The sequence below is a fragment of the Poecile atricapillus genome, chromosome 12 (genome assembly GCF_030490865.1).
Source record: "Poecile atricapillus isolate bPoeAtr1 chromosome 12, bPoeAtr1.hap1, whole genome shotgun sequence".
Taxonomy (NCBI): domain Eukaryota; kingdom Metazoa; phylum Chordata; class Aves; order Passeriformes; family Paridae; genus Poecile; species Poecile atricapillus.
Window position 1 is genome coordinate 4457806 of NC_081260.1, and position 26112 is coordinate 4483917.

The 26112-nt window shown below is 42.8% G+C and overlaps 2 protein-coding genes across 10 annotated transcripts in view; both read right to left on the reverse strand.

The window, feature by feature from the left end:
• Positions 1–11272, reverse strand: part of TAF1 (TATA-box binding protein associated factor 1) — a 29345-nt gene extending 18073 nt beyond the window's left edge. For 2 of the 5 annotated variants that reach the window (XM_058847391.1, XM_058847390.1), the window contains exons 1-16: positions 11108–11272; positions 10689–10806; positions 10004–10120; positions 9081–9200; positions 8411–8484; positions 6252–6470; positions 5604–5822; positions 5225–5426; positions 4227–4340; positions 3755–3922; positions 3246–3373; positions 3019–3126; positions 2013–2186; positions 1748–1921; positions 1559–1663; positions 279–479 (exon numbers count right to left, since the gene is read on the reverse strand). In XM_058847391.1, the coding sequence (XP_058703374.1) occupies positions 279–479; positions 1559–1663; positions 1748–1921; positions 2013–2186; positions 3019–3126; positions 3246–3373; positions 3755–3922; positions 4227–4340; positions 5225–5426; positions 5604–5822; positions 6252–6470; positions 8411–8484; positions 9081–9200; positions 10004–10120; positions 10689–10806; positions 11108–11233 (2367 nt within the window). In that variant the 5' untranslated portion in view covers positions 11234–11272. Of the gene's footprint in view, positions 1–278; positions 480–1558; positions 1664–1747; positions 1922–2012; positions 2187–3018; positions 3127–3245; positions 3374–3754; positions 3923–4226; positions 4341–5224; positions 5427–5603; positions 5823–6251; positions 6471–8410; positions 8653–8958; positions 9201–10003; positions 10121–10688; positions 10807–11107 lie in introns of those variants that run through there. The other 3 variants (XM_058847389.1, XM_058847388.1, XM_058847392.1) reach the window with 2 other exon arrangements.
• An 834-nt stretch (positions 11273–12106) lies between these two features.
• LOC131583380 (rho-related GTP-binding protein RhoG-like) lies at positions 12107–25733 on the reverse strand. 5 transcript variants are annotated; one of them, XM_058847396.1, is made up of 5 exons: positions 25649–25733; positions 23388–23468; positions 22951–23076; positions 22287–22342; positions 12107–15799 (listed from the first exon to the last, which is right to left on the reverse strand). In XM_058847396.1, the coding sequence occupies exon 5, from the start codon at positions 15776–15778 to the stop codon at positions 15203–15205; it is 576 nt and encodes a 191-aa protein (XP_058703379.1). In that variant the 5' UTR covers positions 15779–15799; positions 22287–22342; positions 22951–23076; positions 23388–23468; positions 25649–25733; the 3' UTR covers positions 12107–15202. The 5 variants fall into 5 exon arrangements, with proteins under 5 accessions (XP_058703379.1, XP_058703378.1, XP_058703376.1 ...); XM_058847395.1 differs by lacking the exon at positions 22951–23076; XM_058847393.1 differs by lacking the exons at positions 22287–22342; positions 22951–23076.
• Positions 25734–26112: the final 379 nt, after the last annotated feature.

Here is a 26112-nt window from a genome sequence, read left to right on the forward strand (position 1 = left end):
CTGGTAATAAAAAGCCTTTATCATTTACTTATCATATAGGATGCCATTAAAACAGACGAGACATTTTACAAGTCTTTGGTTAAATGCAAACCAAAATGGCCTGTCTGGTTAACATCCAACTCTTGCAGAGCTCTCACCTCACAAAAAAAAACAAACAAAAAAAGGGAGTCACAGCAGGACAATGAGATTCTCAAATCAAGTCCACCCAAGGCCCAAGCCTATGCCATGGGCTTGCTCCAAAGACTCCCCAGATTCCCAAATAATCTCCTATCACATACCTGCAGGAAGTCTCTGATATGTGTGTTAGCTCGCTTGGAGTTGGGACCAGGTACTTCATAGAGTGGGCACTCCTGCCCAACTACAAAAATATCCACTAATTCTCGAATGTAGTAGCCTTGTCGTGTCCGGATGATCAGGAAATCTGTCTCAGGCATCTTATGTAAATAGATGGGGGCCCGGAAAAGATTGTTTTCAAATGCCTGTTAGGAGAAACAAATCTAAGTTCAAAAGTCAAGTTTTGATCAAATCTTCTGTGACACAATCTACAAAAAAGGTGTTAAAAAAAAACCAAAAAACACCCCAAGGTTCATTGCAATGGTATACCATCATTTATATCACAGCATATGTAGGTGTGCAGGGAATAGTCACGGATGAAGAACAAAAAGTTAAAAAATACTAAAACAAATGCAGAGATTGAAGGGCTCTTTGGACTCCTGGAGGTATTTCAGGATCTTTAAGGAGGTCCTTTCAAAAAAAGACAGAAAGAACACATCTGCAAAAGAGCACAATAACCGTAGAAACCAGCCCAACACACAATTAGCATTGTTAGTTCTGTGATGAATCTCTAATATAAACCTTCACCTTACCTTCTTCCTGTGGTACAGAATGGAAGAATTATTGCTACAGCAAGAGCAGCTAGCATTAACTGAAATCCATTTATATTTACATTTATGGATTATTAGCCAGGTGGTCCTTGTAACATTCTTAATTCCTCTCCCCAGCTCAAATATATATATTTTAACAACAGAGAGAGACTCATAAAAGCAGAAGTCTGTACACTTGGCTAGTAACTGGCATCCAAAAACTAGGAATGCAATTCTCAGAAGGTACATATAAAATCCTGGACTGTGAGAAATCCATGTTTTCCATGCCCTCCAACACCTATTTATTGAGCTCCCCAGCATTCAAGCAGCTTTGATTTTTCCCTCAGTCCTCTCTAACACTATTTCTAATGCCATTACTAAGCAAAACAGCAAAAATTCTCTTCCTGCAACTCTTGTAACTCCTACAATAATTTTAAAAAGCATACAACCAAGATTTAAAAAAAAAAAAAAAAAAGAAAGCTAGGAACTGAATTACTAGCACTATTTAATTACTAATAGTAATTATTATTACTGGTAAGTAAAGAGACAAACTGGAACTGAAAAGGAAGCTGGGTTTTCTTTTTGGAAGCTGAGTATTATTTGTGATTGAATAAATAGGGCTTGTAAAAGGTACTCTGCCTATTACACCACATCCAACTTATCTGTCTTTTAAATGTAAAAACCTCATTTCTCACCTGCAGTAACTGGCCTGGATGCAGAGAACCCAGGAAGGGAGAAGTGTGACAGTAAACAGTCTCTCCGTATTTACAGTCTGGAGCTCCTGGATCTTTGCCAGGTTTCTGGAAGGTGCAATGGAGGTGCTGTTAGCTCTCAGTGAGAGGCAGAGGGAAATCACTGTCCAACAGCAGAATCTGTATACTCACCCTTTTGTAGTAATTTTTAATCTTTGTTGCCATGCCAACCTGCATCATCAAAGGGGCGTTCTCCTCACTGTACTCAGCAAGGATGAGATCTCCATCCTTGCCAGTGAGGTCCTGCGGCGTGCGCATGAAGAACATCTCCCCTCCACCAGAGGCCTGGCGCTCCTGCTCCCTCATCTGCACCAGGGACAAGGGAATGTCAGGGGAACAGCTCATCAAACAGCCCAGGAGCCACGGCACGCTCAGAGGCACACAGGAGTAACTGTACCTTGGCTTTCTTCTTGATGTGCTTCAGCAGAGGCTGCACAGCGTGGGGCCCGGGCTGGGACAAGGCACCAAAGGAATATTTCTTCAGGGGAGGCCGATGGAACTGTCGGAGCTTCATGGGACCCATGTGGGTGGGAAAGAATGGCTGGCGGAGCTCCACTGCTGGGATAGAGTGCTGATACAGAACAAAACCTGTGTTAAGTTGCACCACCTCAAAAGTAAGACCATCCTTCTATCCTATTAAACCTCAAACAAGAGAGCCCAGGGATATCTTTAGGTCTCCTAGCAGTAACACAAGTGCCTTGAAATTCACTTGCCATCATAAATGTTGCCTTTTGACAGAAAAGTGCTTACTTCCATATAAAGATCTTCCCTTTGTGTACAGAGATTACTTCAATTTTACATTTATTTCAAATGGTACCGAATGATGGGATCTTTTTACTAACTAGGAATTACATGTAAAGCCATTATCCCTATCACTGGGAGAGAAATTAATTTGGAATTACATACAGTTTTCCCATTATAGAAGATGCTGGAGTTATATGAGGCTTTAGAAGTCACTGAATTCCACAAAGGAAGAAAAAAAAACATCACCTCCTCACCAAAGGCTTGTGAGCAGCAATTCCAATTCACCAGTAGCTAAATTAATTATATAATATTCAGACTAAGACACACAGTAGCAGCAGAAGTACAAACTGCACCTCTTCCTCCCCTCCCACTATTGGTTTACAAAGAATACTACATAATAAGACACCAAACAAAAGCATGGCGAGTAGGATACAGCAAGATCAAGCAACTAAAGCTCAGTTTTATGGGGGCAATCAACAAAAATTAGTTCAAACTCCTAATTTTAATTGAACACTAAAAATATCTCTCATGAACACTTACCTGACCTGCTGTAATCTAAATTCTGTTTTTCTACGAATCCTAAGTTCTACCCTCAGTTACAAAACCTCCTACCAAGACACTCAAGCTCTCTCACTCACAGTGAAGACTACTGTGAATACCTGGATGATGTTGCCTCCAAAGGTTCCTCGAAGGCCCTGCTGTTTGGGGTAATAAAACTCATCATTGGAGAGGTTCCAGGGATCCTTCACCTCTGGCTGAGACATGTTCTAATTCAATTTTAAAAAGAGAGAGAGAGAGATGTCAGAAAACAAACAAACAAAAAAAAAATCCTCACTCCTTCCTCATCATTCCTAACCCTGGAGATAATGCTAAAGCTTATGCTGACCTGCTGTGGTTCTTCCTTGATGACACCTGTTTTTCCCAACAGGATCCGACTCTTCTTTAAAGAAGACTCTTTCTTGTTCTCCTTGGATGGAGAGTTCAAAGTCATCTCTTCCTTTTCATCAGGAATTTCTAAAAGCACAAGTTTACATCCCTACCTTCCCTCTTCAAATCAACATGCATGCAAGTCAAATTAAGACAGTCACTCCTAAAACACATCAAGAGTCAGATTAATCACATCAAATTTAACTTTTAAGGCATTAATTTTTGCTTTCCTGTCAGTGCATTTAACTTGGAAGTTGAATGTGTACAACACACCAATAAAGGTTGCAAGTACTGTCACCTCCTCCATTGCCTTTGACTTGCAAATTAACTTCAAAAGCCAGAACAAAAGAAGGCCATAAGTATTGTTCCAGTACATTTATTTCCATTACAGTGTGATTATAAACCCTTGCATTCATTTCCCCTTGTCTTTTCCCACTCAAGTCAAATTTCTGGGTGTCATAAACATACCTAGAATTATGTTTTCATCGTTTGGATCAAGTGTCAGGACAGGGGGATCCAAGTAGTTTTCCATTGCCTGATCATCCCAGATGATATTGTCTTCCCAACGGCCATAAACTAACTCTTCATTATCAATTGGGAAAATGGAATACCAGGGCTTGTCCTCATCCAGGGAAACTGCAATAATCATAAAGTAGAACCCTTAAGAATTTTATACACAGCCTTGGCAGAAAGCTACTTCAGATCTCACCCTCACATCTTACTCCCTTTACCTTGCCCCTCTTTCCTGAGGCAGGACCTCTAAAAGGCAAAAGAAAACTGATCTTGAAAGCAAAGAGGAAGTAGAACCCTAAGTTTGAGTTTTACCAACGCTCAGAGATTTTGCTCTATTGAAACACAGCCTCCAAAAAGTTTTAGAGCAAGGAAGTAGCCCCTCTAGCATAGAAATTTGTGTCACATGAACCTATTCATGGGCCATTACCTTGCTGTTCAGGGGCCTTTTCCTTGCACTTTGCTATGCCCAGGACTCCTGCTACATTTGGCTTCTGTGCTAGAGGAATTGGTGAATTGAGCAAAGAGCCACTGCGGTTCAAACCTAGAGAAAATGAAAACAAAAGGGAGGTCAGCTTGAGTGGGAGGGTCAGGGGACACTGCAGTGCCTTAAACCAGGACATGGGGGTTGCATGGAGAGTGAATTTCAGCTTGATGGACCTACTGCTCATATCCCAAAGAGTGGCATGTGTAATTAGAACTGGGAAAGCTTAAAAAAACACACTTGACACAGAGCTGACTGCTGGAGTCTGCAGGCTCTTCAAAGAATCTCCAATTCACCCACCCAGTGCCACAGTGTCTTGTATTCACAGCTGAACACTAAAGGACTGACACTGGTACCCAATAAAGATCTGACACTCCCATTAGTCTTTCCATGTAGAAGCAGGATAAGATATAACAAACAGAAGACAAACATTCATTATACGTGAACAATTTCAATTCAAAATGCATCCATGTCTAAAAGAAGTTTGAGGCTCATAAGAATTGTAACTTCCTATCTAGAAAAAACAATACCATTTTTAGTTGAGGATAAACCTCTAAAGACTTTTACATAATTCTTCCAATTGAAAACAAAAGTAAACAAAATTCCACTAGCCTATAAAAAGAGGAAATCCTAAGGGTAGCTTTGCTTGATATTAATGTAGATGGAGCCAGCACCTGGAATTCCACATAGAAAGAAGAAAGACAGAGCTTGGATTGGGGTTTTTTTAACAATAGTAACCTACTCTGTTTTTTGGATAGAAACTAAGTCTCAGAATTTTCAGTGGAGCTGTGATTTTGCCAAAAAACATTCCCTGACAGGGGGAATTATGTTCTACATTTGAGACATGCAACTGTACATGTACAATTTTACAAAGTGCTGCAGCTGAGCATGTAATGAGTCAGCTCAACTACATCAAGTGAAGTTGGTGTCAGACCCCTGATCACCTTGCTGGGCATTGTATGCAGTGGCATTTCTGGTCATGCTGGATGGCAGCCAGCCCGCCAAGCTCGCACGCTGCGTCTTAGTCCCTTTGTGCTTGACATCCTCCCCATTCCAGATGACATCATCCTCCCACTGGAGCTGTGTCACCATGAGGAAGTGCTCATCAGCTAGCAGATCATCCTTCTCCTTCGTTGACTCTGCATCCTGGAAGGGAGTAATCATTGTTGGAAGATCTGACTTGAAAGACATCCTTTCAAACTAACAGAGGAAAATTCAAAGTCTCATTTTCCACGGTGCACAACAATCCACCAGCCCATCACCAGATTCTCTTTGTGCAGCAATCCCCACATCCATCTGCACACTTTACCCCACACTTCTCACCCCCTCATCTGTGTGTCCTTTAGCCTCCTGCTCGCTCTTCTCCTTCAGCTTGAAGCCATAATCGAACCCACTGCCGTCCTCAGGGATGCCCAGCATGTCGTACCAGAGCTGGGCGGGGCCGTAGCGCCACTCGGCCACCTTGGGCTTCGTGTCTGTCACCTTGTCTATGTCACCAGTCGACTGGGAAAATTTCGACTCCACAGGTGCCATCATGGTAATCTGAAGCACAGCAAAGGAGGGAATGGTTACACTGTTGGTTTATCTAAGTGTCAGTAAGAGGTCTCTTCCTTTCCCAGCTTATTCTCATAGAAGAAAAGCATTTCTAATAAGTTCTTTTCCATACTTACTAGCTGACTCAAGAATGTTCTGCAATTAGACTTCCAAGAACACAGAGATCTCTTCTTGATACAAAGAGGGCAAGCTCTCCTATTGATCCTGTACCACGGACGCAGCCTTCTCAGTAAGAAGCAATCACCTGAAGTCACTGACTAGTATTTGGAGAAGAGCTGCTGCCCAGCTGGAATACAAGCCAACTCTGTTCTCCATTTTTCTTTTGAGGGAAAAGCTCCTTCCTCTAAAAGTCGCTGTCCAATCCACTACTACCCCCAGCACTAGCTGGTGACCCTCTCTAAGTCTCAGATATCCCACCTCATCATCTGAAAGGCACTGCTCAGGAGGGGGAGGAGCAGCAAACTCATACTCCCAAGGAGATTTTCCTTCCACTCCACTCTCAACCACAACTTCACCCTCCTGTATCTGCACTTCCTGTGCCAACTCCCGATGCTTCTTCTTGCGTTTCCTCCGGGCGCTTCGCCAGACCGATGGAACGTTCTTCCCAGGGCCAAAGAGACGCAGGAAACGCAGCACCTGGAAGAGGGAAAAACAAGAGCAGCAGGTTAAAAAGGACACTGTGAAATGCTTGCCCTCACCTGAAGAACAGTAATGCAAGAGAGCACTCTGAAATTCAGAAGCTTGGCATGTGGTACAACCCCATTTTTCAACGCAATCAACAATCTCTTGGTTATATTTGAAAAAAGTTTCTGATCTTTCTGTTTGATGGATCCCTCCTTTTCAAAAGGATATATTCTCAATTTCAGACACAGAGAAAGTCAGAAGAAAGAAAGACTGCATTTACATATTGGACATGTGGTTAAGACACCACCTGGAAATAATTGATTTTCATTCTGAACAATCCACAATCTTCAGAAAGACAGATGGAGGTTGAAGAAGAGTTGATAAAATTATCAGCAAAAGAGACAAGCTAAAAGAGAGTTATACAGAGATTTCTTAAGCAAACAGATAAATAATATGGTCCAGTAATAATACACTTATTTTTATTTCCATTATAATGTTTTTCCCCTATACTGCATACCTCCAAAACCTACACTAATGGTAAAGATACATTTCCTATCCTGTTCCTTTTATGGATATGATTGCTGGTTTTTAAGCATTTAAATTTATTTTCTTCTAAGAACTCTTTTAAAGAGGTAAAGCATTATTTCTAAATTAACAGACATATTTAGGAAACAGTAATTATAACCAAAGATTTGCAGACACACCCTATTAATGTTCCCTGTTAATCTGTTACAATGAATCCCCAGAGGAAATGTTTATTTGACCACTCTGTCCACTTTTGCTACATCCATGTAAACCCTCTTCCCAAAACTCCCACAGATGTTTTATGAAGCCTTTATCCAATTTCAGTGAACTGTCATGAAGAGCAAAGGTCTCAGAGACAATTAAGCTGCTGGCTAAATGGACACAAAAGTCTGCTTCTGTACATGCTATTTTAGGAGGTTTCATCCAAAAATACAATGCTATATTAACATGCAACCCATCCTCATGGCAAAACCTACAGGGATTTAGGTTTAGCTCTATTGCTCACTAATTAATCGTGGAAAGTGCTTAGCATTAATTGCTTGCACTGATTTCTGCACACACAGGGCACACCCAACACTGAGCCAGTCTCTGACATTACGTGTTGAGCATCAAAGAAATGAGCACACACACTGATACACAGGAAACACCAAGAAGGGAATTTCTGTGCTAGAGCCCCAGCTAGATTACCAATAGAGAGTGCTCAGCTAAATCATTAAAACACGGCATTTAATGATGCCAATTTTTCAGCTCTTTTCACAAACTTTCTGAGGCACACATAAAATCAAGTTATCCCTGTACACAACCATCTGTTTGGCAACTATAAGCACATCTTCACTGTCCTTCTCCTCCTACCTTTCCTCTCTTCCTGACAGTTTTAAAACTTCCAAACTAATTACTGAAATACATAAACCACATTTTCTATTTGGGAGCATTTAGGAAAAAATTATAATGAATTCACTTTGTGCAAAACCCAACCATTCTTTGAACCAGTTTGCTTTGAGGTGATTTCTAATTTATGCCCAGAGCAGTTTCAAGAAAGAATTAAGTAAAGATACAGATCACAAATTGTTACAGGAAAAACACACCGACTTTAGGAAAGGATGAGCAAATATTTACCAGAAAGCAGATAGATTAGCACTGGTTTTTAATCATCTGGCAAAAGTATCAAATCAACAGGCCTTTGCTATAGTCAGCAAAACATTCACACCCTGATTTATACGATGCTTTTTAAGAGATTCCTGCAAATGGCAGGAAAATTATTAGATAAAAAGCAATCTGGAAACAGCGACATACAGAAACTAAAGAAAATATCGAGTGAGCAAGAACATCTATGTGATTACTGAGCCTTACATACCCTTAAACACTGTACAATGCATATTTAGAGGGCTTACATGACACATGTCTCTTCCACATATCTCTTACAATACCTTGCCTGGTCGAAATTCTGGGAAGAGCTCTGTAACACTTGGCAACTGTTTGGTAGCATCTCGCTGCATGATTCCTGCAAGAGGAAGTGTGAGTTTGCCTTCCTTGGATTCTGCCTGCCTGGCTTCTTGAGGTTCCATCTCTGACTCAGAATCAGAGCTGCTGCTGAAATCCACCTTGTCGGAGGCAGCAGAGGAAGGAGCAATGATGGAGGGCAAAATGATACCGTCTCCATCTTCAGATACTACAATAGAACAAGCACCTCATAAACAAACAGGTCTCCTCCCTCTCCCCTAGCATAACCCCATAGTGCCACAATTACTGTTTCTACCAAGTTATACAAAAACTAAGCCTGTGCAGGCGTTCTAAGTACCATTCTGGTTTAACCTTTCATTTTATCCTAAGCGTTCCAGGAGAATTCCCCAGCCACGACTGAGAGGATGAGATAAAAAAAGCAGTTTCATTGTCAATACAAGTATTTCAACAGTCACTGGAAATACAATACTTTACCCTAGATTTCAGGCAATTCTGCAACATCACAAACACTCACCTTCAGATGCCGCCTGCCGACCAAGTTTTGGTGATGCGTGGTGCCGCAGAACTGCTACACAGCAGCGCTTGCTTCCTTCAGACATTCACATTGCCAGAGAGAAGAAGAAAGTCCTCACTCACCAGTGGCAGCTGCATCCTTTTCATCTTCTTTTTTTCCAGGTACTGGAGGTGGTGGTGGTGGTGGCATCAGCTTGGAATCAATGTCTTCACAGTCAGCATCGTAATCATCCTCGTCTTCATCTAACCAGGCAGGAGACAAGACCACGTGTTAAGCAGATAATAAAACAAAACCAGGCACCCTTTCCATTTATTGTCTCAAACCTGATGGCATAGACACCACTCTCATCTTGTAATCAGATGAAAACTCTTACCAGTTCAGCTTCCTGCACAAAGTCATTGCCAAGATGTAAATTTAAAAAACAGAGGGAAGGAAGGACAAAGAGAAACTGACAGAAAGATGACTGAAGCACTTAAAATCTGTGTGGGTATGTTTTCTGCTATGACCTCCTTTTATTCACAATTTGCCTATGTGTTTATGTATTCTGCAATCACATCCTTTCATGCACACTTTGTAGAACAAATAAAGAAACTGTGGGTTATAAAGTCCAAATCACCTTTATATCTCACTAACCACAGAAAGTCACCAGAAAGGTTAAGTGTAAGACACCTCTAAAGAATATGCCAAGATACAGCACTTACACCAGCAGCTACTGAAATGGAAAAGCTGCTTATTTTTGAAAGCATATTCTAGGCCAGACAGAGATACCTGGGACCAACAAAAGAACCAAGGGACCTTCTGCAGAAAGTCTTCTTAAAATAAAAACAAAAAATAAATTCAAGATTAAAACAGGAGAGAGATACCAAGATTGAAGTGATTCCAATGAGGAACTGATTCCTTAAAAGAGGAAGACAGCAAGCAGTGGTTTCATTCAGTGAAGACGGTTTCACAAAAGCTGACACTGGGTTCTTGAAGCAAGGAGTGAAAAAGCAAAATGCCCCAGAATACCTCCTACAGGCAGAGCTGCAATGCTGATCCCCTTTACCTGGCCTTCGAGCTGGCTGCAGGCTGCCCATCGCCTGCTTGTACCGACGGCTCTCATCTTCTGCCACTTCAGTGATATCTGAATAATCAACAGCATCCTCTGTGCTCTTAACCCAGCCTAGGAAGAAAACAAAACTTAATCCTAATTTATGCTACATCAGACTTCACTAACTACTTATGAATCCTTTGCTATGCTTCCTTTATTTTAAAGAACAAAACTATCTAATTAATATCACCCACCAGAGTACTTTTCCCCTCCTTCTAATCAAAATCTCTCATGGCTCTGAACCTCCTCTAAATGACTGGTAAACAACCAACTTTAGCACAAGGAACACCTATCACTTACTCACTGAAATTGTTCAACAAGTTCAGAAAGATATTATACTGTGTGCAAAGTCGGCTTCTTTAATACAAACACAGACTAAACTTATTTATGAAGGTGGAGAAACAAGTAAAAGAAAAAATACTTATAAAGAATTAAAGGGAACAAGTGCAAAATTGATCAGGAGCTACTGTGGGATTCTGTTTGGCAAGGTGGAGAAGGGAAGGCCTTTGACAGGGGGCCTCTGACCAGGGAACACCACGATATTCCCTGCAGACCCGGGTGCATTTTGCTCTCTCCAGCAAGAGCTGTGACCCCGCAGCCCCTCTGCTACCCAAGCACCGCTATCCCAGCTATGCCAAACCTTCCTCGTCCAGGTGCGCTCCCTCGCTCTCGGCGCTCTCCTCCTCGCTGGCGGTGATCTCGGTGATGAGGTTGCCCAGCCCCAGCACGCCCAGCCCGGCCAGGTGCTTCTTGGATTCCTGGGGAGACCAGAGCTGGGAGGCTCCGAGCGCCGGGCCGGGCCGAGCCCCTCAGGCTCCTGCTGGGTCCTGCCCCAGCGCCCGCCCGAGCATCCCCCGGGACACCCCAGCACATCCCGAGCACCTCGGTACATGCCGGTTCACCCCAGCAGAGCTCAGGATGTGCCGCTACAACCCGGCACATCCCGGCACATCCCGGGTCACCCTGCCTTCACCCCGCTACAGCCCAGGTGACCCCAGGCGCTCCGCTTCACACCCGTCCCTCCGCCCGCGGCGCCTTCCCGGAGCGACACGGCCCTACCTTGTCGAGGACGCTGTCCCCTTCCAGCTGCCCCGCCTCATTGATGTTGCCGAAGAGGAAGCCGGCCAGGGAGAAGGGCTCGGCGCGGCCGCCATCCGCCTCCTCCTCGCTCTCCGAGTCCGACATCGCTGCACGGACACCGAGAGCGGGCCGGAAGCGGCGGCGGGAGCGGCCCGGGGAGCGGCCCGGGGAGCGGCGCCCGCCCACAGCGCCCCCGCGCGGCCCCGCCCCGCGGCGCAGCAAAGGAAGCGCAGACGCTCCGCCCTTCCCAAAAATTCCTTTATTGCCTCGAGCAACCGGGTCTGGCTTTCCACAGGAAAGAGCTGCCTTCAGCACAGGTGCGGTACAAACGGCAGGGCGAGTTAATGCGACAGCCAGAGAGATGAGGAAAGGTTTATTACAATGTAATTATGCATAATTTATAAAAAAAAAAAAAAAAAGGAAAAAATACTTTAAAACTGTTAGATGTAATACAAATTATTTTATAGCATAAAATCAAGTTGCCAGTGTATGTATCAGTACCACACTTCAGAGTCTTGGGCTCCCACTGCTGATGAGTGGTCCTTTCTGCCCACCCTGGGGGTTGGGACCCCCCTGAGATCCATCCACTTCTCGGGGTCAGCCCAAGCAGCACCAAGGTTTCTACAGAGTGAGGTTTAGCACCCGGAGACAGAGCACAGGAAGGTTCTTCTAGTTTAAATTTCATAGAAACAGCTACAGCTGTAAACGGAAGAAATCACTTCCACATCTAAGAACACCTCATGGATATCCTTTGGACACACAATTCCTGAACTGTTCAGCTTCAGCTGTTTTAAAAAACAAACAAGTAGTTCAGAAATCATTCACAAAGCAAAGGTTAAAATCTGTGTCTTCACAGTGAGTCTTTTCTGTGAATTAAGACATACACATTGCATCTCTATTCAGTAACAAACCGAAGGACCTGGAAACACACACTGATTATTCTGACCTCCCAAAACAAGACAAAATCCAGCCATGGGATTATGTGAAGTCTGTATTTGTCAACTGCCGACAGAAGAAAAATAAAGCATGGGAGAAACAGAACTGATTGTAAACTGAAGCACTGGACTACTTACAATAAAAGGCACCAAGAATTCCAGGGGAGGAAAAAGGAAGGAGGATCACAAAAGGAGAATGCCCAGTGAATGGAAAAGCTCACTGGATTTGTCCTGAAGCTTGCCCTCATAAAAAGCAGAGGCTGGAGGAAAGCAGCTACTAGCCAGGACTTTTACTCCTGCCAGAGAGTGACAGAAATACAAAGCATTTAAATAACCAGGTTCTCCAAAGTGAGTAAAAAGTCTTTGATGGTTCAAAGTTCCCCCTGCTCATTTTCATCACTATCATGTTATTCTCCTCAGCACTGTTGTGCAATCCATTTACTAACTAATCTAAGTGGGGATAAGGTGTTCTGGCATAATGTAATCAACAGTGTAACCAAATCAAATAAATTGATTAAGCAGTTGAATTTTATCTCGCTATACTCTCTTCCAGTTCACTCCAGGATGGCTGCTTGAGCCTACAGAAATGGAGGAGTTGTGCAATAATACTTGCTCACAAGATTTCTTCTCCACAAAATGGTTGTAATTCAGTTAGGAATAACCACAAAAAGATGCAGGATTAAAAGATTTCAGTATGTAAAAAAGTAAAAACTTTTAAAAACAGTAGTAGCTTCAGTACAAAACTGCAAATACATGTAGAAAAAAAAAAAAAGTAGACTTTTAATTCCAGGCACCTCTTAAGACTAGTTCAAACATATCACAGACTTTTAAAAGTACATTTCTGAATAAAGCAAAGGTTATGGGCTTGCACCGGGGTCAGTTGATTTAGGTCTGACCAGCATAAAAACAAACCATGTGCACTGGCTTAAATAAATACATTTTAAACATGATAAAGACTATTTACTCAGTTACTGAAATTTACCTACAGAAAATAATCTTGAATTACAAGGCACGGAGTTAATTGCTGCCTGCAAGTCCAGCCCACACTAAAGGCCTACAGCTAAAGCAAAGGCAGAACGTGGTAAGTAGAGGTTATCTCAGTGAATTCTCTACACCCTCACAGCCTTCAGGGCAGGAACCACATCTGGAACAGCACTTCCTCTGCAAGTGCAAGAGACACAAAGACACTCCAGGCAATGGCACTTGGTGAAGAAAAACGTGCAGAGTCTGTAGGCTTCTGCAAATATCCTGCAGAACGGGTGTTTTCGTACTGCCTGTGCTCAGCGTTTGGAACTCTGTGTTGGTTCATTAACCACAGGTACCAGTATTTGGATTAATTGCAATTTATAATCTGTGGGTTGCAATTGGCTAAAGCAGCACTAAAATGAGCACGTCTCAGATTAAAAAAACTGCAGTTAGTGTCAGCATCGGTTACACCAGCTGAAGAAAGGCACATCCTCTTCAAATAGTGGAATTAGGGCACAAATACCAACATTTCTATCCAAAAAGTGGAATTAGGGAACAAATGCAAACGTTTCTATCCACCTGGTATTTTTGCCAGCATCACATAAAACAAGGTCAAATTAACACAAGATCCCTAAAAACCTTGTTGATATATTTTCTGTTATCTCGCTAAAATGAGGCACTTTTTTCTCTGACCAGGGTATACACCAGTGCAGTTTTGCATGTGTGGGAATCACAAGAAAAAGCAAGTTCTGAATGACCAATTGAGGCTGCAGCCAGACAAAGACAGCACTGTCAACTTCAGACAACAAAGCCCAGTCCAGCACCAGTGGTTTCACACAAAGTATCTTTGAAGCATGCTGCTTTCATACCACGGAGCTGGAAGGTTGAGTCTAAGGAAGGGCTCATGCGCTCACTCCTCAGCTGGTCCCGGAACCACACATAAAGAACAGTGCACATCCTGAAAATAAAAGCCAGCTGCCACTTACTAGAGCTGCTAAAGAAGGTTAAAAAGTATGTAAATAGAATTTCAGTTAAAAAGAGTGTATAATAGCTGAGCATCCAAGAGAGGAAAAAACCGCCCAGGTAATCCTATCCAGTGACTGGCTAACCATTACAGACTGAACTGAAAACAGGAAGAAGCGTGGGTTCCTGTAAACAGAACCTCCAAATTTTCTGTCAGTCTTCTCACAGAAAAACAAAGAAGGAATTTGCCATAAAAATCTCAGATGTTGGCCCCAAGAATGTTAGGAACTGAAGCAATTAATTCCTCAAGAGCAAACAGGCTGCTGTCAAGTCTCTGGGATTCATCAAAGGGATTACACTGAAAATCTCATTTTGAGAAGTGTCATCCCAAATACCTCAGTCAGCCTGAGAAGGTAACTGTTAAAACTTTATTCTCAGGGTGCTAAGTCTCTTTGGACAGTGAAGTAAAATCTCAGTTTAGAAGATTATGGAAGACTTGAATCTAAACTACTCTTCCACTTCTCCACCTCAAAACTATGAAAATCACTCATTTGAGTGAGTCATCATTATTTTAAGTTCCTTACATAAGGAGAAATCAGCTCCTGCTTCTATTAATAAATCATTGCAGGTATTATCTTGGTCTTGCTCATTGCATTAACCATGCCTAATGCTAACTCTTCATACAGTCAATCACAGTTCACTGTAAGGTGAATCTCGGTAATAGTTCAGGCATTTTTGCAAGTAAACAAATTGTTTTCAAGCTTTAAATTGACAAAACTGGACAGCCAGACTTCTGTTTGTAAAACAAATTCAATCAGTAAATAAAGGATGGGAAAAGCAGCAGCTACACTTAAAGCAAAATTATATCAGAATTTATGCTTTTCAGCAAATCTAGTAACTGATGGCTATCTAGTAAAGAAGTAGCTTCAAAGAGGTCTCCTCTTTTATTTTCCTCCACTAAAATAATCAAGTGATCCCTGGAGAAGCTGGAGACTGGAACTTCAGAAATAAAGTAGGTATTTGACCTCTCAATTGGAAAAAAAAAACCTGTTCTGTTTCAGTTTCCCTGAAGCAGTAAGACTGCAAGAATATTCATTGTATAAACCATTTCTGCTTAGAGCTGTTAGTGCAAGATGCAAATCTTCAATTTAACTCGTTAAAAAGCCCTCCAAGATTCTAGTCAACTTCCAACATCCATCAACCAAGGCAACTACAATAAGACACATTTTCTTGTGTTCTTCTTTGTCACAGGATACAGAACTGCACGGACAGCTTCAGCAAACACCTCCCGAACACCCTCCTGATTCAATGCTGAGCACTCCAAATATTTGACTGCTCCAATTTGTTTAGCCAGTGAAGTCCCCTGCTGCGGGGTAGTGGGAGCCAAGCTCTGCTCTTTCAACTTTTTAACCGTTTCCAGGTCACTTCTCAAGTCTCTCTTCGTGCCCACTAAAAGGATGGGGACATTTGGACAGTGGTGAGAAACTTCAGGGTGCCATTTGTGCCTCACATTTGCATAGGAAGAGGGGCTGCCAATGGAGAAACAGATGATGAAGACGTTAGTTTGGGGATAGGAAAGCGTGCGCAGGCGGTCGTACTCCTCCTGGCCCGCAGTGTCCCAGAGGTTCAGGCTGACTGTCCGGCCATCCACGGTCATCTGGGCACTGTAGTTGTCAAACACAGTAGGGATGTACTCTTCTGGGAAGGCATTGGTGGTGTAGCTGATGAGGAGACAAGTTTTTCCCACCGCACCATCTCCGACAACCACGCACTTTATAGTCTGCATTCTTCACCCAGAAACAAATTCCTGCACAAAACAAGAAGAGAGGAGTTAGGCCAAGCATGCTCAGTGGTGGTCACTGTAAAGATAAGCTTTAGCAAGTGTTTTTAATATAGCTGAGGATTTCTTATCACATTCAGTGTCTCAAGCCACTCTGAAGGGCTCGAGGCTAGAAAGACAATAGTGAAATGGAGATGCAATGAGTGGAGAGCTAAGTGACAATTGGCTGCATTCCAACCATGTAAGTACAAATTAGCCAAATTCCCACAATCTTGCCTTACTGCCAGACTGTTTCCCACAGGCAAAAGGACAAGTCCTTAGAGGCACCTGCAAGTGGAAAGGGATTGTGACACAGTAACAAGATACTCTGTCGTTTGTAGGTTCACATATCCACCTCTGTACACACACACACACACACACTCTCCAACACTCACACTTGCCTACCCAGTCTGCTACCTAAACAGTTTACCACAATGAAAGGTCCAAAAGTTATATAAAAAATCAAGATATTAATTTCTGGGCTGGACTGCTACTGCTTATAATAATAATTCACTACACTCAGATCAATCAGTCCTGAATAAACTACATTATTTACAGGACACCAGATAAAAGGTTCAGAAAGCAGCACATTCAAGAAAAGCTGTTATTTGAAATCTAACTAGCCATCGTAACCCAGATTAAAATCCATAAAGAATTTTTCTAAATAAGCCAAGAACAGATTACTCTCACTAATCACTGACAGAACAAGCAGGACTTAATAGGCTTGAGTTACTTTGTGTCCTCTAAATAATGAGCATGAGAAAAATACACACCCTAAAAGATCAGCACTAATACAGCTTTCCTGGGGAATTGTTACTCAGGAGATTCTTGTGACTTAGAGGTTTTCCGTATCCCTTTCCTGAGATGTGAAGACTAGGTTTGACAGTCAAACTGATACAGTCTAAAACACAATTAATTTTAAACTTTCATCACATGAACAGTAAGAAGTTTTAAAATAGCAGGGAACTAACTACAAGCAGTCATTTGTTGTACATTTCTTGTGTGCTGGAGCTTCCACTGCTAGCCTGGACAAGAAGGAACTTGCATCTGCCTTCTCACCCAAATGCCTTTGAGGTACTATCAGTAATCCTCAACCTGCAACCAGTAGAAAATACCCTGCTTCAAACAGAAGAGAATACGGGAAGAACTTTTGAGCAGGGCCTGTTATGATAGAACATTGGGTAAAGGCTTTAAACTAGGAAAAGATTGATTTAGATTAGATATAAGGTAGAAGTTATTTACAGTGAGGGTGGTGAAACACTGGCACAGGCTGCCCAGAGAAACTGTGGCTGCCCCATCCCTGGAAACATTGAAGGCCAGGCTGGATGGGGCCCTGAGCAGCCTGATTTCATTGAAGATGTCCCCACTCACTGCAAGGTGGTTGAACCAGATGACTTCCAAAGGTTCCTTCCAACCTTAACTATTTTGACTGCATATTCCAGAAAGATCTCAGCTCTAACACCATCAAAGTAGCAAAGGGAATATAGGACTTCAAGACCATCCAAGCAAATGAACAATTCATTTCCATTTAAGCCTCAGCTTTGTCCTTTTAGATGAAGTCTTTATCTGCATCCCCATTCTCACTGGGAGCACACGATTCTTCTGAACTAAGTGAAAACAGGCTACCTGAAGCTTTGACACAAAGCTGCATCAGGCAGCTGGAGTGACACTGACTGCTCACCACAACACACAGTGCTTAAGGAAGTATCAATGTGTGTACACAGACACTACAGAAACCCCCAGTGGCCACACAGGGTGGGAAGGAATCACCTTATGCTGTTTGTGCTGCCAAAGCCTGGCTGGAGCATACAGGGCAGGTTTTAAAGCCCATTCCTACACTTTATATCAAACCCTGAAGTACCAAAACATGCTGTGCCAGAAACCTTCGTGGTGACCACCACTGCTTCCAGAGCAAAGGTTTTTGTCCCAAATGAACCATCTGTGGAACAGACAATTCATTTTGACCAGCCAGTAATAAGTGACATCACAGAGATGGCAGAGCTAAATCAGCAACAAAAGTCTCATGAAGAACAAGATGATACACAAAGCCTTTTATATGCCCAACCCCTAGCTTCTAAAATAAACAAATTGCAAACACTTGTAAACAGATCTCTCTTTAAAACCCAAACAAGCTCCCCCAAGGACTTAAATCTCTTTGCACTTCTGTCCAGAGCTCTGCACAGAGCGACAGGATATCCCCAAAGTGCACCCCAGCCTGCACATGACATGGCTGAGGATCATCACACCCGCACTGTCAGGCAACACAGCTTCCCAAAGGGAAAAATTCCAAAGACAAGTGTATCCCAGACCATCAGCAGCTAACACAATCTGATTCAAAATGTCTAATGAAACTGTGTTACCCAAAGATTACTTTGTTGGTGTTTTATTTCAGAGGTCATTAGAGATTTCAATTTGGAAATCGGTAATAAAGTAACAAAAAAAGCCCAAAACATGAACGCTCTTTTCATGATAGTAATACCTTGAATTACCTCACCAAAACTCGGATTCTAGAAGAGCAACAATTGCAATGAGAAATAATTCCATGCAAACCTGCCAAAGCATTGGGCAAAGTATTAACTACACAAACACAGCTAAAGAGCTTGTAGGCTTTTAAGTAAGATTCTCTGAAGGGCCCCTTTAAAGGAGGTTGCCTAAGCTGGAAGGAATCGTGTGTGGCATATGCAATACAGAAAAACAAACACACACCAGGATAAACATTCTTTGTATTGAAACACAAAATTTAGATAAATTAATCATAAAACAAAGAGTAGAAAGAAGCTACTTGATTCCAGAAAACTATGTTGTGAGCAAGGGTAGTTTGGTTAAAGATTTATATATGGAAGACAAAGAGTCACAACCAAGCAAACTAATATTACCTCCATCAGGTCTTTTCTATTAAATCCATATACTTAATAATGTACTTAATACTCATAATGTATGAAGATCTCTAATTGCTGTTTAGTAAATAATTTGCCTACAATAAAACTCTCATAAGATAGTAAAAAGCTGGGGTTCAAATTTGCATGGAAAATTCCCATTTCTTAAACAGCCTTGAAATTGGCACTGCATGCTATCTAAATATAAATATACATTGAAAAAATAAAACCCATACTTCAAAAACAAAATTACCAACAAATATTACCAAGAGTAGGAAAATTAGTTTAGGGTTTGTTTGGGATTTTTTTTTTTTTGTGACCTTCAAAAGAATTTTTGGGGAAACTTTAGAAAGAAAAACTCCACATACAACAACTAACAAGAACTGAAAGAGAGAAAAATACAGATTAACACGTCAACACATTAAAAAAAAAACAATTTAGAAACAGAAATCTGGGCACAAGCTTCAAAGCCAAGTTGAAAGGTTATGCAGCAAGAAAAACAAGTGAATGGAAAATCCAAAGAAGTGAGAGGTAATGTGGGTTCCTTAGTCCTTGCATAGAAAGGGCTTTTATTACAGGTGAGGTTCAAGCAGTTATAGTAGAATTGAAATAATTTTCAAATTAAATATTTTTTTAAAATGAAAAAAAAAGAATAGAGAAAGAGAGAAGAGAGAAGAAAGAGAGAAGAAAGAGAGAAGAAAGAGAGAAGAAAGAGAGAAGAAAGAGAGAAGAAAGAGAGAAGAAAGAGAGAAGAAAGAGAGAAGAAAGAGAGAAGAAAGAGAGAAGAAAGAGAGAAGAAAGAGAGAAGAAAGAGAGAAGAAAGAGAGAAGAGAGAAGAAAGAGAGAAGAAAGAGAGAAGAAAGAGAGAAGAAAGAGAGAAGAAAGAGAGAAGAAAGAGAGAAGAAAGAGAGAAGAAAGAGAGAAGAAAGAGAGAAGAAAGAGAGAAGAAAGAGAGAAGAAAGAGAGAAGAGAGAAGAAAGAGAGAAGAAAGAGAGAAGAAAGAGAGAAGAAAGAGAGAAGAAAGAGAGAAGAAAGAGAGAAGAAAGAGAGAAGAAAGAGAGAAGAAAGAGAGAAGAAAGAGAGAAGAAAGAGAGAAGAAAGAGAGAAGAAAGAGAGAAGAAAGAGAGAAGAAAGAGAGAAGAAAGAGAGAAGAAAGAGAGAAGAAAGAGAGAAGAAAGAGAGAAGAAAGAGAGAAGAAAGAGAGAAGAAAGAGAGAAGAAAGAGAGAAGAAAGAGAGAAGAAAGAGAGAAGAAAGAGAGAAGAAAGAGAGAAGAAAGAGAGAAGAAAGAGAGAAGAAAGAGAGAAGAAAGAGAGAAGAAAGAGAGAAGAAAGAGAGAAGAAAGAGAGAAGAAAGAGAGAAGAAAGAGAGAAGAAAGAGAGAAGAAAGAGAGAAGAAAGAGAGAAGAAAGAGAGAAGAAAGAGAGAAGAAAGAGAGAAGAAAGAGAGAAGAAAGAGAGAAGAAAGAGAGAAGAAAGAGAGAAGAAAGAGAGAAGAAAGAGAGAAGAAAGAGAGAAGAAAGAGAGAAGAAAGAGAGAAGAAAGAGAGAAGAAAGAGAGAAGAAAGAGAGAAGAAAGAGAGAAGAAAGAGAGAAGAAAGAGAGAAGAAAGAGAGAAGAAAGAGAGAAGAAAGAGAGAAGAAAGAGAGAAGAAAGAGAGAAGAAAGAGAGAAGAAAGAGAGAAGAAAGAGAGAAGAAAGAGAGAAGAAAGAGAGAAGAAAGAGAGAAGAAAGAGAGAAGAAAGAGAGAAGAAAGAGAGAAGAAAGAGAGAAGAAAGAGAGAAGAAAGAGAGAAGAAAGAGAGAAGAAAGAGAGAAGAAAGAGAAGAAAGAGAAGAGGGAGAGAGGGAGAGAGGGAGAGAGGGAGAGAGGGAGAGAGGGAGAGAGGGAGAGAGGGAGAGAGGGAGAGAGGGAGAGAGGGAGAGAGGGAGAGAGGGAGAGAGGGAGAGAGGGAGAGAGGGAGAGAGGGAGAGAGAAAGAAAGAAAGAAAGAAAGAAAGAAAGAAAGAAAGAAAGAAAGAAAGAAAGAAAGAAAGAAAGAAAGAAAGAAAGAAAGAAAGAAAGAAAGAAAGAAAGAAAGAAAGAAAGAAAGAAAGAAAGAAAGAAAGAAAGAAAGAAAGAAAGAAAGAAAGAAAGAAAGAAAGAAAGAAAGAAAGAAAGAAAGAAAGAAAGAAAGAAAGAAAGAAAGAAAGAAAGAAAGAAAGAAAGAAAGAAAGAAAGAAAGAAAGAAAGAAAGAAAGAAAGAAAGAAAGAAAGAAAGAAAGAAAGAAAGAAAGAAAGAAAGAAAAGAAAGAAAAGAAAGAAAAGAAAGAAAGGAAAGAAAGGAAAGAAAAGAAAGAAAGAAGGGAGAAATAAAAACAACACCAAATCACCCCACACAGAAGTGTTGTGCAAAAACAGTTCTTTCTATCTTGTCCATCAATGACTTTGAATTTGAAAACTGGCATTCCCTGCTTGGGTTAGTTTTCTTTTCAGAAGATGCTGCTGAGTCTGACTTCACTGCCTGCACACCTGGCACTTCCTCTGGAATGTGCAAGATTTCAATCAACATGTCAAGACATCATCTGAAGAGCTGCTCCGGTTCTGACCTAATTAAGCATTTTCTGGTATCATTAACGTGGACAGTTTGCTCTCCAGATGAACATTTGCTGGGGAAATTCACTTCTTGGAACGCACACACAGAGTAACTTCACATTGCATCAAAATTTTTTTGTGGTAAAGAAACAACTTCTAGATCTTCCCTTCAATACTCCTCAAGGGAAGTTCCCTGTCTGCTGAGAGAAAGGAGAATACAGTGACAGAGAACAGAGACAAAACAGGAACCTGGATCCTTTTGTAGTTTTCTAGATTTATGCTTTTTATACTTCCTACACTTCTAAAACCTCTTTGCAGAACTACTTCTTAGCAGGACATGCCTACATACCTCTGCCTTTGCTCTTTTAACATCAGATGCCTCTTTGTTAGGTGGATTTTAGCATGGATATTGCTCTTTGATAAACTCACTCTCATTGAGTTTGTCAGCTCTTCCTCCCTTCTCTTTACAGCTTAGATAGGGCCCCATTTTGGCCAAAACTGAGCAGAAAACTCTCTAGGAGTTCAGCTGAAAGCAGCTGTACTGACCCGTGTCGTTCTGCTCAGCCATCACATTTCATCAAGCCCTCGCTGTTTTGGAGAACCAGATCCTGCTTTACCAGGGGCAGGCAGAAGTTAAGAAATCTGAACAATTTAATTGCTCATCTTTCAGTAACAAAAATCAGAAGCAATTCACCCTGTCTGCCTTGAAACATGAAGTCAGGCAGGAACTTTCAACAAAGAACTGGGTGGATAGGGCCATTCTAAATATATCACACCATCCTCACCCATGCAAAGGAGTTAATTCACATGTACAGCTTACCCACCAGGCCTAGCAGGGAAGAGAAAGGAGCTCTCAGCAATTTAATCAAGACTCTGTTACTATCCCACAACAGCTCAGCTTACTCGCCATTGTTTTAGGCAAGTGCCAAGGGGATGGAGAAGTGCCAGGCTTTCAGAATGCATGCCAAGAAAGAGCAGAAAAAGTTAAATAGGAGACCTCATCCCTCATATCCTTCAGCAATGAATGACCTACTTGGACTTCTCAGTGCCTCTCAAAGTTTTCACACCACTTTCTGTCCTGCCATTTACCTGCAAGAGAAACAAAACTGCAACAGTCTGAGTGGCTGAAAAGAGGGGAAAAAAAATCCACAAGGGAAGGCAGACTTCAGCAGCACAGCAGGAACTGTGCAGTCCACCACCCAGGCTCCACATGAACAACTGAACTGAGGAAGCTTCCTCTCTCCCGAGCTCTTTGCCTATAAATTCAGCTCCCAAGCACATAAGAGGAGTGCAATTCTTGCTGGTTGTTCCTTCAGTGCCAATGCTAGAAAGCCCTTCATGCCTTTTGACACAAGAAGTTGTTTCTAGGAAATAAAAGAAACCCCTCAAAACCTTTCAAATATTTCAAAAACCTCTACCTCTGTCAAATTAGGCTGAAATTGGTTTATTGATTTAAAGATTTATTTTCTTTTCAGGGATGAAACAGACATAAGCAATATTTCTTAGGAAACTACAGTGAAAATGAAGTCCTCTGCATGAGGTATTTGGGCAACTCAGCTACACAAACCTCTTACTACAGGCACTCATACTCCAAATTTTATAGCACAGCAATGATATTAGTGACCAAACATCAAACACTTTAAATTCTATGAATCCAAGATATTGGATGGATAATTAATGTTTCCAAAGGGCATTACCTCATGAGAGAGATGCACAGTTGATGAAATAACACTGTGACAAGGTGCAGCTGCACAGCCCACAGGAACTAAAACCCAAGACTTCAGCAGATATCCAGATCCCCAGTGATGAACACGACACACATCCTGCCATAATCAAAAGCTGCAGAGCATTAAACTGGGATTTTCCTCCTGCAACCACCGTGCAGAGGCACAGATGAATCAAGACAGGGACCCTTCACAGTTTATTTGAACACAAGTGATGGTGTAAGAACAGGGCTGCAAGGTGCTGTGCCCACCCACTAACTCACCTCCTGGGCAATACGAGCAACTTGCACAGGTCCTGGGGGGTCACAGTCAGTTCATAAAATGTTAATAACCATGTCCTTCCCACCTCCCATAGATTCTGACAAGGCCTTAGTTGCTACTGTTGGCTAAAACAAACAAACAAACAGTACCTCAGACATAAGGTTTTGTGCAGAGGTGTTTTAAACACGTTGCAGGATGAATGGTAAATCCAGTTTAAGCATTCTTGATTCCTATTTGAGGCAAAAGGAAAAATAAAAAACTGTTAGTAAGTCTTACTATCATCTTTTGTTACCTGGCATTTGTTGGCACTCTCAGTTGTAAAAAAGCCATTGTTGCACACGAAGGGCAAAGTCACACCAGGAAAATCTAAGCTGCTTTCTGTGAGAAAATAAAACCCCTCCACATTTTCATTGCATTGCATGTCTCTGACTCTTCCTCCTGCACCCCTAAATTTCACTGCCGGGGGCGGGGGAGATTTAATAAAAAATAAAAACATAAACAAGAACAAACAAAGAAAAATCCAAACAAAACCCAACCAAAAACAAAACCGAAACAAAATCAAATAAAAACCCCAAAATACAGAAACCAAAACAAACAAACAAACAAAACCAAACAAAAATGCACTTGCTCAATCAATACCAGTTTTTTCAAAGAGTTTTGGTATGACTAAGACAGGAGTTAATGCATGCACTCAGTGTGTATTTTATCATGGGTTGTGCACTACAATACAGGAACAATTGCCAAGTCTTATTTGCATCAAGTATTGCAATTCTAAAATGTGAGCAAAAGTTACCAGAGTCAAGGAGTCTCTCAGTTGTTCATCAGATTTACACATACAGGCATGTAAAGTAAAAAAGATACTCCCTGTAAAGGTACACATCCTTACATTGACACCAGATTGTGTGAAAATTCTTTGGACCCTGAAAGAATCACAGCCTCACCACATAAGCAAATCAAACCACATGTTCAGTTTCCTCCTACTAATTGCAAACCGCGTATTTTATTGTTTTTCCAAGATCACTGCAAAGTTCCTCCTATGAATAATATTTAAAAGCTTTTTAAAATGGAAATATTAACCTAAAATACATCTCATAATCTTAAATTCCATGTAGAAAAACCGCTGTGCTGGTGAACAGTGGCAAACTGGCTCCAAAGTATGCCTTCAAGTGATGTATTTTACATCTTACACGGAAGAGAACGTGAGCTTTTTAAAAATCAAAAAATGAGCTTGGGGCAAAGAGCTAATGTGCTGCCACAAGAAGTACTGCCCAGGATGTACATTGCAAGTGTAAGGTATGCCTAAAGAACATTTACATTAAAGCATTCAAAGCTTTTTTATAACTCAGAGTAATTATGGTGGGAGTCACAAGTGTTTATAAAGCATAAACAGATACTGATTACTCACTGGTTCCTGAAAAAAAAAACAACAAAAAGCAACCAAACAAGACCAGAGAACAACACAGGGGGTAAAAAAACCAGAAAGAGAGAAGTTCAGAACAAATAAAAAGCAGCATTGCTTTGGGTTTGAGGTTAAGCAGGAACTCAGTGCAGGTTGTTATAAAACCGAAATTTCACAGCACTGCAGAAGAGAACCACTGAGCTGATGAAGGGGAGCTCCGTGGCAGCTGCTAAACGAGACACTACCGGCACCCCTCACCTTGCACTTCTCCCCCTGAGACAGCACTTTGCCAGTTTCTGGAGAATAAATCCCATCCTCACGTGTCCCTCACTCTCAGCAGCGCAGCAAGAGACCTTTCCACAGGCTACCTCATCCTATGCCAACTTTTTATGACACTCGCTGGGAGCAGAGGTCGCCTCAAATTTGTCGCGGTGCTCCTGATCGGGGTTCGCGTTACAACAGCCCGGCCCAACCTTGGCTCGCTGCTGTAGGGGAGAAAGCGCGACCTGCCCCGTCCCTGGGCAGAGAAAGGCTCGTTCCAAAGCCTTCCCCAGCATCGCCGGGCCCCCGACCAGCACACTGACCTCCGCACGCACCGCCCAGTGCAGAAGCCGGGGCGCGCATCCCACTTCCCGAAACGCTGCGGACACGAAGGGGCCAGCACGCCACGCGGCTGAGGAGCCCCCGGTACCCCCGGGCTGCCCTGCTCTGCCCCGGAGCCGCCCGCGTCCCGGCGGGACAGGTGCCGCCACAGCCTGCCCCGGGCCGGGTCCCGCGGCGGCCGGGCCGGCAGAGGCCGCGGGCCGCGCCCCGCTGTCAGCGCGGGTGGCGGGGCCGGCCGCGGAGGATGTTCCGGCACGGCCGGGCGGGAACACACGCGGCCACGCGCGGGGCCCGCCGGGGGCCGCTCCCCCGCCGCCCTCCGGGCCCGCCGCTCCCCCGCCCGCCCCGCCGGGCTCTCCGGGCCCCGCCGCTCCCCCGCCCGCCCCGGCGCCGCCGCCCCGCGCTCACCTCCGGCGCGGCCCCGCGCCCGCCGCTCCCCGCGCGCCCTCGACCCGGCCGCGCCCCGCGCCCGCCGCGCGCACGCGCCCTCCGCGCCGCCGCTGCCCGAGGGGCCGCCAGGGGGCGCCGCCGCGGGCGCGGCCGGGGCGGGCGGAGCGCGGGGAGCGGCGGGAGCGGGGCGGGCCCCGGGCGGAACGGAACGGAACGGAACGGAACGGAACGGAGCGGAGCATCCCCTCGGGCCCGGCCCCGGGCTGCGGCCGCGCTGTACTGCTCCGATACAGCCCCGCCGTCCGCCCCACTATGATCCCGCTGATGCTAAATGCGTCATTTTGTAATTATGAATTGTCCGAATAGATCTTGAGCGAGGCGGGGGTTGGTCTGGATCTGGATGGTTTCTCAGTAGAGTCACTTCAATATCCGTGAGCAGAAATACGCACGCATGTCTGTGTGCACAGCCACAAGCATGTAAC

Bases quoted from the DNA above. Each gene is read 5' to 3' on its own strand.
- LOC131583380 (XM_058847393.1), bottom strand. From the start codon at position 15,778: ATGCAGACTATAAAGTGCGTGGTTGTCGGAGATGGTGCGGTGGGAAAA.